At 31.8% G+C, this 12,024-nt stretch overlaps 2 protein-coding genes across 2 annotated transcripts; one reads left to right on the top strand and one right to left on the bottom strand.

Annotated features, from left to right (window-relative positions):
• The first annotated feature begins 4,798 nt into the window (after positions 1–4,798).
• On the top strand, positions 4,799–5,626 carry LOC145042275 (uncharacterized). Its single transcript, XM_078990676.1, has one exon. The coding sequence runs from the start codon at positions 4,981–4,983 to the stop codon at positions 5,491–5,493; it is 513 nt and encodes a 170-aa protein (XP_078846802.1). The 5' UTR covers positions 4,799–4,980; the 3' UTR covers positions 5,494–5,626.
• A 3,550-nt stretch (positions 5,627–9,176) lies between these two features.
• LOC145039836 (uncharacterized) lies at positions 9,177–10,305 on the bottom strand. Its single transcript, XM_078987841.1, has 3 exons — positions 9,941–10,305; positions 9,531–9,812; positions 9,177–9,423 (listed from the first exon to the last, which is right to left on the bottom strand). Exons 1-3 carry the CDS (start codon positions 10,303–10,305, stop codon positions 9,177–9,179), a joined length of 894 nt encoding a protein of 297 aa, XP_078843967.1.
• Between the last annotated feature and the right edge of the window lie 1,719 nt (positions 10,306–12,024).

Here is a 12,024-nt window from a genome sequence, read left to right as displayed (position 1 = left end):
CTCTTCATCGAAGGGGAAGGAGTCAGCATGGTAGCAGCGTATCACACATACATGATTTCCGCATTATGAGTTTCTTGGGATTGTACTCTGACTTTATTACTATTTTCATGAGATGGTTTGAGATATGTGATTACGGTTTTATGAAATGATGTGATATGATGATGTTTTTTTATAAATGTTTTTCTAAATAGTTATATCAAAATGAATTTTTTGATCTTGAAATTTGGTATGTTACAACGTGTTAATACAAAGCCCAAGCCAAAATTTATTACTACCTGACAAAAGATAAACAAAGTTCATACACAAAGTGAAAAATAAAAATCTTATAAAACTGAAATATTATATTAAATAAAGGTTAAATACCAAATGGTTTAATTTTGTCACTACGCCATAACACATCGTGTCTACTGCATAAAGCATAGGAGTAGAAACTCCAAGCCTTCTAGCTTTTGTCATAAACCTAGCCTCCTATAAAATAAACCATGAAAAAACATCAATCATTACATTATAGGAAACAAAAATGAAATCTTTGAACATTAAAAATCAAATAGTTGTCAACAAACTTCAATTATGCGGTTGAGTGTGAGCTTTTGAATCTAAAGTTGGATGTGTACTTATTTGGGAATCGTTCATTGATAATTGACTTCCTTCCCTCAAACGTTGACTCAAAGACTCTCTGAGTATCATCAATCAGAAAAATATGTAAGCATGGGCCCCATTTAGGAAATCCAATTACATTAACTATATAAAAAAAAATTATCTCACAGCCTCCATGCCTTGCTTTATTAGAACCAAAGAGGCACCTCCATTTGTTTCGGTATTTATATCTCTAAAGCACAAGTGTTTTCGTTTGGCCTTTTGTAGTCCTAAACTCAAGAAGATAAAAATACAAACGATTACATATCAAAGAAAATTTTACTCTTATGAATTTTCTAAAACCCACCATATTGGTATCCACATCTAGTTTATAAGCTTCCAAATACCTGTGATCAAAAGCATCCACATGACATCAAGATCCTCATCCTAAGGAGTCCATAGATCACTACTATATTGGTGGTGTGGTAACCATTTCAACTACAATCATAAGCTTAAAAAAAATCTTCATGTAATAGGTTTAAGACATACATGATCATGGGTAGGAGCTTGAAGACCATTGATCTTCAGGTCAATCAGGCGTAAGTTCATCTCCAAAGTGGAATTGAACATTCCATTTCAATTTTTAGTAATCTGGAATGTAATTGTTGCTTTGTTTGTTCCCAATTTGAGTTTGTAGTTAACGAAGAACATGTGTAAGAAAGTAGAAGAAGAAATCAAGAAATAATCGAATCTGATAACCTCATATTTTGAGTGACGAATGCAGTCAAACAAAAAAATTGAACACCAAAACCTAACAATCGACCTTCGTTAACCATAACCCAACAAAGAAACAGACAAAAAGTTTGGAAAAACCACCAACCGAAACCAAACCAAGACGAATTGCAGAAGAAATCGATGTAGGTATCTGCCTGGGAGTGAGAAATCGATTACGATCCATGGTGTAGAGTCGGTGACTATGGTTGTGACGCTCGCTTCTTGGTGAAGATGTTGGCTCATGAAATATGCGATGCATGTTTCTTTTCATGAAAGCAGGAAGAACAGATTGGTAGAAGATGTAATGGCAATGGGGTGCCTTTAGGATTTGTGCGTTTATGAAGAACTGATTTGGGGTTTTAGGAATAAAAAATATTGTTTAATATCCAAACTAGATTATAGCCCGCGTTAAACGCGGGAAACGCATAAAAAAACATATAATCGTTTATAGATATTGTATAATGATTATAAAAAAAAATATATGACTATTGGTATTATTGAAATATGTAGAAAATACATTGAAAACGATATATATATATATATATATATATATATATATATATATATATATATATATATATATATATATATATATATATAAAATCATTGAAACATCTTTTTGTAGACATCATTTTTTGTTTTATTAGTTGAACGATTTTCCTCGTGTTATATAGTTATGATATATATATATATATATATATATATATATATATATATATATATATATATATAAGCATTTTAATTAGACGTTCATTGCATACTAATGTTACCTAATTTAAACATATATTGACAATTAATATACCGTTTTTTCTATTGTATTAAATATTAACAACTATTTTATTTATTCAATAAAAGTTATGTAATATAATTTATAAAATGTTAAATGTTATATAAATTTAATTTTAGTATATCATCAATGGAGATTCTTTTCTAAATCATGATTGGTTTATTTTAAATTGATTATAAATATAAATTGCTAGCTTTTATGTTTGTTCTTATTTATTTAGTGTTCGCAAAAATTTTGCATTAGTTTTGGTGCAACTTTGAATAATTTTAGTATATCATCAATTTAATTTGATATATCTGTCAATTATATGAAATATCAAATAATGACATTTCATTACTATTATGATAATTTAGTTTATATATTGTATTTTCACTAATCTTAACGGTCTTATTTTTTGTAATAACCGTAACGCTTTTATTAAATGTACTTTTTACAAATCTCCTAATATCTTATAATTTTAATCTTACTTTATAATTTTTTATAACTATGTTATTTTCAAGATTGACTGCTTTAATAGTGTTTTTTTTTTTAGTGTATTCAATTTTATATTTCATTGTACAACATTATCGTTTGTATGTATTCTGAAATTTCACTTTAAAAATGTTTAATGTTTACACCTTGATATAAACTTTTTTAATAAACTCATGTAATAATTATGGAATATATATCTCATTTAATTAACATTCACTTCCTTTATTATATCAAATTTCTCATTAAACGGATATACTTTTGGAAAATAATAATTATAATAGGGCAACATTATCTAAAACGTAAATGTTTGATATACTTTTGGAGAAAAAAATCAGGGATCATTAAAAAAAATTTATATAAATAAAATACAAATTTAAATTTGTTGAAATTATGGATGAAATTACTGATGAAAATTTATTTTGGAAGGAGCTGTATTTTGTAAGGTATAATAATATTACAAAATTTGAAATATCTATATTTGTTGTGTAAATTAATAAATTTTATTGTTACTATACGAAGATAAAAAAGTAGGTTGATATAATATATAAAAACATAATAATTTCAATGATATTTTAAAATGATGCCAAAATTAGCCGGACTCTTATGACATAAAAATTAAAAAAAAAAATCATAATCATCTCTAATATATAAAAGTAACATTTTCGTAATTAATGTGAGTTCCTAGGATAGTTAATTTTTGTTTTGTTAAAGGTACCTAATACCTTTTCATGTTTATTTGAAAAGTTTCAGAAAAGTAGTTAACTGATTTCATGTAATTTGTGACATACAAAATCGAAATATATGAATACATACATTTGATATAGGAACAAAAAATGATCGAAAAAGATATAAAAAGCGAAAAAAGGTACTGACCTTCTAGCGCACAAGAGCGAATGTTGATAGCAGAGAATGATGATGGAAGTTATAAGCAATATTAACGATGTTGTAGGAGAAGGTTTGAAGAAAAGAATCGATTGAAAATAAATGTGAGTCGTGGATTCAATGATGAATCGTATATGTATGTGATAATTTGAATATGATTTTTCAGTATTAATGATTTCCTAATAAAAAAAGATTTTATATTACTGGTTTACTAATATAAACGGATTTATATTAATGGTTAATATTAAGGCCTTGATTGAAATGATTTGTTAGTAATATATTTTTAAAATTGATCATATTAAAATCTTCATAACTGAAAATTCAAGATGTAAAATATGGAAAGTTTTTATTAGAATTAAATACATTCCATTTCAATGAATGTAAGTTATTGATTGATGATTGGAAAACATTTATTGGAATTAAATACATTCCATATGGGGAAGATGATGTCAGCAATTTGATCTAAGGGTGGAAAAAATAAGATTGAAATACAATCAATGATCCAGATTATTTAAGATGATGTCATAAAGTTTCTCTTTTAGTAATATTTAAGATTAATTCCGTAAACGGATATTGGATAATAAGTTTTACATGAGGCAGTAGGTATTGTACCTCTTAAATTTCAAGAAATATGTAATATGTTTAATAAGATAGTTTATATATATATATATATATATATATATATATATATATATATATATATATATATATATATATATATATATATATATATATATATATTTGAATTAAGTCCACTAAGCATGAATTAAGATGTATTAGACCATCAACGACCAACTCTGTATACCAAACTACGTTCACAATTTCAAAAGTTCATCAGTCATCACTTTGCTCAAGGGTGTGTATATGAAATCGTCGCTTCTAGTTTCCATGTTTGTTAAACTTTATAATTGATGTAAATATAATCTGATTATGACATCTGATTTTGATTGCTTATTAAACTTTAATTATTTTTTTACATAAGTTGAAATTGTTATTTTGATAGATCTTATTTTTTTACATAAGTTGAAATTGTTATTTTGATAGATCGGGAATGGACGACGACGAGCTGGGGAAAAACCAAAAATCTAAAGAGGTTGAGATTTGATTCTCTATATTCGTCGGGACGGTGATGAAGACGAGGTTAGACACCCGAGGATAGAAAAATGAGTCGTCAACTCCACTCCATTTTCATCCATATACCCGATTATTTAATTTTGTCTTTTAAAAACAATATAAAATTACAAAAGGTTAATTTAGGCAGAAAACAAATTGTTTTATAAGCATCGGTTACTTTACTAAATCTTTAGAAATCAATAAATCATTACAAGACAAAGTTCCTAGAGATGTTCACATAAGTGTGGTGGTGGTCCTTGAAGCGTGTGAGCCATATCTCATCCTCCTTCTTTACCATTTCATTCAATTTCAACCTAATTCCACCCACTCACGCAGTCATTAACTGAATCTACACAGATAATACAGCCCCGGATCCAATGGCCGTTAACAGTAATAGACAAGAGCAGGACCAAACGCCGACGTCTACTGCCTCCCCGACGTATTTGATTATCTTGAAGCTCATGAGCAAACGCCGGACATGGGTTTTCCTCTTCTTATTTGTCTACACAATCCTCTTGTCATCATCATGGAACCTCCTACAATCAGTTCTATCATGGTACGACGCCGCCGTTACCACCTCTCCTTCGTCCTCAACTGGCTGGCCGGCGATCTACGCTTCGGTGGCTTTGGGTGTGATTTTCGGCCTTCTTTCGATGGCGGCCGCTTTAGCCGTGGCGATTCCGGCCACCGTCGTCACCTGGATATCTGTGTTGGTTTTGTTGACATTTTTTGGAAAGCCGAGGAAATCGCTGGTGGTCGAAGGGAAGAAATTGACGGCGGAGATTACTCGGACGGTGGGTAAGATATTGATCAAAGAAGGGAATTTGGTTGCTGCTGTTTGTGCTGTTTTGGGGTATTTCTTGCTAGTCAGGAATGGCGGAAAAGACTAAATTCAGTGCTATGTACAATTTTTGTTGCTTTATGTATAACTTAGTATAGCAGTAACCATTTTGGATTTTGTTATTTCTGTTCTGGAAATACATGTTGCCTCCTCCTATTCCAATATATACATAATTTTTCATATATATATATATATATATATATATATATATATATATATATATATATATATATATATATATATATATATATATATATATAAGTTTTGTAATATTTTTCTTTAGAAAAAAAGGTCTTGTACAATGATGTAGGAAGTAGGAACAATGTGACAGATATTCCCTTCTTGCATTTGAAGGAAACTTTTTACTTTCTTTGTATTTGTTTATGATTTCATTTCCCCCTTTTTCATTTCCTTTACTTATAAATTAATTGATATATTTGTGTTGTTAGATTCTTGGTTAGGCAACGAAAACATAGGACAAAATAAAATGACATTTGAAAAGTCTTTTGTCTTGGGGAAAACATTGTTACTATTAAGATCTTAGAAATATTACTTGTCATCGTGGTTAATCTCAAAAATATTTATAGACTATATTGTAGAAATAGAAAATATTTATAAACTACATTGTTGAAAATATTTATAGACTATATTGTAGATTTTGATGCTAATATTAATACTAAAATATGAAAGTTATATTAAACATAAATTCGATAGATGTATCAAACATAGATACAATATAATGATAATATCAAATAATAACTAAAGGGTTTCTAGTCAACGGTATCCGGTGTTGTCATTCCTCCTTAAGGTTGAGGGTTCAAGTCCCGTGAGGGACATGAATGGAGAATAACAAGTTGTGTAGGAGTATAGGAGTATATTAGATTTGCCGTTCAAAAAAAAAATCAAATAATAATATTATATTATCTAATACATCCAGATGATCTAGTTAGGCTGAACACGATTAGGAGTTTAGGACGAATACTCAAAAGGGATCCTAAAATCATCAAACACCCTTGGTTCAAAAATCTTCAAACAATTTTGGTAACATTAGGAGCTTTTATTATTATTATTATTATTATTATTATTATTATTATTATTATTAGGGAAAAACACAAAAAACTCAACCAATTATACAAGTATATGCAAAAAAAACCTTTACATTATTTTTATGTTCAGAAAAACCCTTATATTATTATTACGTTTCAAAAAAAAAAAAAAAAAAAACAAACAAAAAAAAAACAAAAAAAAACAAATCATAAATTTTTAAGAGAAATGACCGATGAAAAATATGATACGAGATACATATTCCTTATATTTCTTCGATTGTATGCAAAAAAAATGTCAAACCGACATACATTTGGATTAGTTTCACTCGATTGTGTTATCTATATGGTTGATTTTTCTCTTCTTAACTAATCATTTTTTTTTTATCCCAAATTAAAATCAATATCGTATTAAAAAATAAAAATATAAGAAACATTAGATTTTAAGTTGTCAATTTCTCTTACAACCTGTATTTTGGTCTTTTTCGAATGGTAACTATTAATATAAGAGGTTTTTTGAACATAAAAATAATATAAAGGTTTTTCTACATATACATGTATAATTGGTTGAGGTTTTTATTTTTATTTTTATTTTATTATTATTATTATTATTTTTTTGCATTTTTCCCTTCTTAATATATATATATATATATATATATATATATATATATATATATATATATATATATATATATATATATATATATATATATATATATATATATATATATTAAAGTTTTGAAGAATAGGAACAGTAAACTTGCTAGTTTTTTGGCATCTTTTGTCCATCTTTTTATATCTTTTTAAATTTTGTCCTTCTATTTTCCTCTTTGACATTTTTATCCGCCATCTGTTTACTTTTCTTAATCCCTGACCTCCTCTTAATTAGGTTGAAGAATTGGCCTCATTTTAAATTTTGTCCTTCTATTTTCCTCTTTAACAGTTTTATCCGCCATCTGTTTACTTTTCTTAATCCCTGACCTCCTCTTAATTAGGTTGAAGAATTGGCCTCCTCATCAGTTTCTAACAACAACAACAAACGTGGCGTCTTCCCTCTTTTGTTTTTCTGCATCTCCTTACTTACTCAGCCTTAATAAATTGGTCGGTGGAGGCCACATGTTCTCTACCCGCACACAGTATTTCACCCCTCCACCGCCTCTCACCGATTATGTCGTATGCTCTTCTCTCAGTCTAAATCCGAATGGCGACCATGATTTTCTCCCATATCCACCATCGCCTACTTTCGCTAATATCCACCTCCAACCTTCTTCTACTCTCTTAAAATCCAATATTCTCTCAAAGTCCTTTTCATCTTTCTTTAGAGATCGATTGATCGAGATGGCATTAAACGGAAAAAATGCGAGCGTCGCCACCAGAAAAGGTAGCGGTGGTGGGAATGCACTGCCGAAGATACAAACACATGTGATGGTGAAGGTATATACCAACCATGAGCTACAAGAAGCCGACACCAACCGCGCCGGTCGACTCTGTTCAAGGTGACTGTTCCCGTGTTTTGCTGTGTGCTAACAGAAAGGAATAAAGGGGAAATCAAATGTCGATACAGAATGAAGCAACCCTGTGTTGCTGTATCGGTACTGGTCAGCCCTAATTTCTTCAAGTCAACGAAAATAATCCGACTCGTGCTGCTTTTGAGATGTCTTGCAACGCCATGTTTGATCAAGTTGGTGCATCATTTCTAAAGGGAATGCTGGAACACACATCAGCAAATCTTCAACAAACCGATCCCACACATTCTCTTTTGGAAAATGCTTTGAGGGTAATAATTAAACTCATGCCTTCTTTTTGGTTCTTTTTGTAATCATTATTTACTATTTTCCCTTTTTGATTGTTTACAGAACTCAATAAATTCAGCATCATAGACTCAATCATTAAGCGATCAATTGGCTTATGGTCAAAGGAATTTAGTAGGTTTTCATAAGGGGCGGTTTCGTTTAAACCAACTATTTAATATTTTTTTCCACTAATTGTCTAACACATCTAACCATACTAGGCATAATAGGAACAATACAAGCAATTCGTGTGGTCAATAACTATTTAATATTTCTGAATGATGTTTTCAACATATTCAGAAAAAATGCTCACCATGCATCTCTGAAATGTCGCGGGTGCATTGCATAGACCAAAAGGAATACGCCAATAAGAAAATGTGCCAAAGGGACAAGTGAATGTGGTTTTCTCTTGGTCTTCCGGGGCTACCAGAATTTGATGAATACCTGAGAAACCATCCAAGCAACAGTAATGAGATTTACCCGCTAATCTCTCTAACATTTGGTCAATAAATGGCAAGGGAAAATGGTATTTTCTCGTTGAGGCATTCAAATTTCTATAGTCAATACAAACCCTCCACCCGTTTTACACACAGGTTGGCACCAAATCTCCCTCGAAATTCTTGACAACTGTGACCCCCGCTTTTTTTGGGACTACCTGAATATGGCTAACCCATTTGCTTTCTGAGATGGGGTTGATCATACCTGCATCAAAAAGCTTCATGATTTTTTTCTTTACCACCTCCATCATGGGTGGGTTCAATCTTCTTTGTGCCTCTCGAGTTAGTTTGAAGTCTTCCTCCATGAGAATCTTATGCATGCACAAGGAAGGGCTCAACCCTTTTATGTCAGCAATTGTCCATCCAATAGCTTTCTTATACTTTTTCAGCAAAGTCACCAACTCATCTTCTTCTGCAACGGACAACTTGTTGGAGATAATGACAGGCAAAGTCTGGAAGAGTCTTCAATTCTAGCTTAGGTGCCTGCACAACAGAAGGAAGAAGTTTTGTGTTAGAAATGGACAATTTCACATTGCTATTATCATACCTCATTTTCTTTCTTTCTTCCATGATCTCCACTATTTCCAGCAACTCTTCATCTAACTTGAAATTTCCTACAATCTCTTTGACTGAATTGTTATCAAAATTCCTGCTCAAAACTAACTCCAACAAATCATGGTTAGAAACTCAAAACACTTTTCAGTCAAAGGTTGGATTATATCAACAAAATTTATGCAATGAACATCACTTGGGTACCGCATTGCTTCATAAATATTAAAGTTGATGACCTCCCCATCGAATCCCATAGACAATGTACCATTATAGACATCAGTTTTTGTTCTTGCTGTGTTTAAGAACGGTCTACCTAAAACTATGGAACTCGTGGTTGGGTTGTCATCATTTCCCATATCAAGCACATAAAAATCTGTAGGAAAGACAAGTTCATTAACTTGCACTAAAACATCCTCTAATACACCTTTTGGGTGTACTATAGAACGATCTGCAAGTTGGATAATCACCCCGTTTTTTTTAAAGTGCCTATGCCAATAGATTTATAAACAAAATATGGTAAAACATTAATTGAAGCTCCTAAATCTAGCATAACACGACATACATAAAGGTTTCCCAATTTGCAAGGAACGGTGAAAACACCCGGATCCTTGCACTTTGGGGGCATCCTCTTCTCTAAAACTGCAGAAGCATTTTCACATACTTTCACTGTCTCATTACCTCGCAACTTCTTTTTAGATGTGCAAAGTTCCTTAAGGAACTTAGCATATCTAGGTACCTGTTTGATGGCGTCCAAAAGAGGGATGTTGACTTCAACTTTCTGGAATATTTCAATGATTTCACTATCTTCTCTCTCTTTTTTTTTGTTGCTGCTCAATCTTGATGGAAAAGGTGGTGGTGTGATCTTTGCTTCTTTTTCTCTCAGCTTCTTTTTCTCCACCATTTTTTCTTTCTTTTCATCGTTCTTTAGTAGTTCTTCTATCACCAACTTCTCTTCTTCTTCTTCTTCTTCTTCGGGCATCTTCAGGCCATCATATTTCTTTCCACTCCTCAAGCTAATTGTACAAGCTTTGTGTTTTGGGTTCTTTTAAGTTTGAGGAGGTAGCTTTCCTTGATTCTGCATTTTGCTCACTGATTGAGCAAGTTGTGCCATTTAGTGCTCAAGATTCTTGATGCTTGTCATGGTTTCTTACTGAAAACTTTGAGTGCTAGTGACAAGGCTTTTGACTATGTCATCTATGGACATGCTTGAGGACCCGACTTATTGAGGAGGAGGTTGTGGTTTCCTCGGTTGGTAATTTTGTCGTGGGAATGGAGGCCTTGCTTGGTAATGGGGTGGTGGTCTTTGTTGATAGGCCATGTTTTGGTTGTTGTTCCGCCCTTGATTACCTCAGGGCTGAACATAAGTTCTTTGATTGTACCCGAAATAGCCTCCCATAGCATTTGCTTCTTTATATTCTTCTTCTTTCAATTGAGGACACATATCATTTGGGTGTCCTACTTGAGTGCAAATGCCACAAGGATGGGGTGTGGATTGCACACCTTTGTCCTTAGCAAGCATCATTACCACCTTAGTCAACTCAGATAGTTGAGCTTCAATTTGAGGAGTGTGCATCTCTTTAAACCTCAGGGTGCATCCGTATACCAATCTTCATCTTGACTAGTATGCTTTGAATCCTCCATCATGTTTTTTATGAGATCCCGAATCTCAGTTGGGGTCTTATCGGTCAAAGATCCTCCACTTGAAGCATTAAGAAGTATTCTTTCCCAATGAGTCATGCCTTCAATGAAGTTAGGGGTGTCAAACCCAACAAATAATAGGGGTACAACAGACTCTAAATACACTGCTTTAATGCACTAAAAAGTAGTACAAGGCAAGCAGGGTCAAACCACAGAGACACGGGATAAAAGTCTATACATCTTTGTGCAAGGTACTTTGGTCACAATGGGGGATTTGTTTGCAAAAGTCAAATAATGAAAATAGCAATCAACTTTGAAACATGCATAAAATGAAATAGACTTGTAAACAAGTTGTAAAAGTGCTTCCAGTTCTAGTTCTCAATGTTGTCATTTAACCTTCTTATGACTTGATGTAATATGTGATTGATATTTTGAGTTGGTTTTGAAAGATATTAACACGCTCTAATACCTCTCTCTTACCAAATTATCTAACCAAAACACGCTCTTTGACTAGACCTAGTTTTACTAATTCAACCTAAACACGCTCTTAGATTGTATTGAAAATCTGCATTAAGTTTTGTACAAGCTTTCCAACAATGTTCATTTCTTCTCATACGCTCGGAAGTGAAAACATGTGATATATGTTTTACAATAAGAAAACTTATTGTTTGTTACCAATCATTAACTTTATAGAACGATTAGGTGCCCTAAAAGTTAATTAACTACACAAAAATTCAATTTGTGAAAGTGGCCAATAAAACATAAATCAAATTCAAGGATTCTAGTTTAGACAAAAACATAATCACTAGAACAGAATCACAAATCAAAATCAAATCATATGCTTCAAGTCAAGCAATCAACATGTTTTGAACAAGAACTAGAAACTAGGGTTTCATAGCCACACATGGCTAAGAACAAATCAAACAAGAATTAAGATGGAGTTGAAATGTTTAATGCTTACAAAATGAAATCAAAAGTGTTTGCAATGATTAGGTCTTCTCAAAACCTCCAATAAATCACCCAAAATCTCCCAAGATCGCCCAAAGTTGCTCCAGAAACC

This window comes from Lactuca saligna, chromosome 4 (assembly GCF_052625555.1).
Source record: "Lactuca saligna cultivar CGN05327 chromosome 4, ASM5262555v1, whole genome shotgun sequence".
In the NCBI taxonomy this organism is placed as follows: Eukaryota; Viridiplantae; Streptophyta; class Magnoliopsida; order Asterales; family Asteraceae; genus Lactuca; species Lactuca saligna.
The sequence above is the reverse complement of the archived record's forward strand: the minus strand, read 5'-3'. Positions and strand labels throughout refer to the sequence as shown.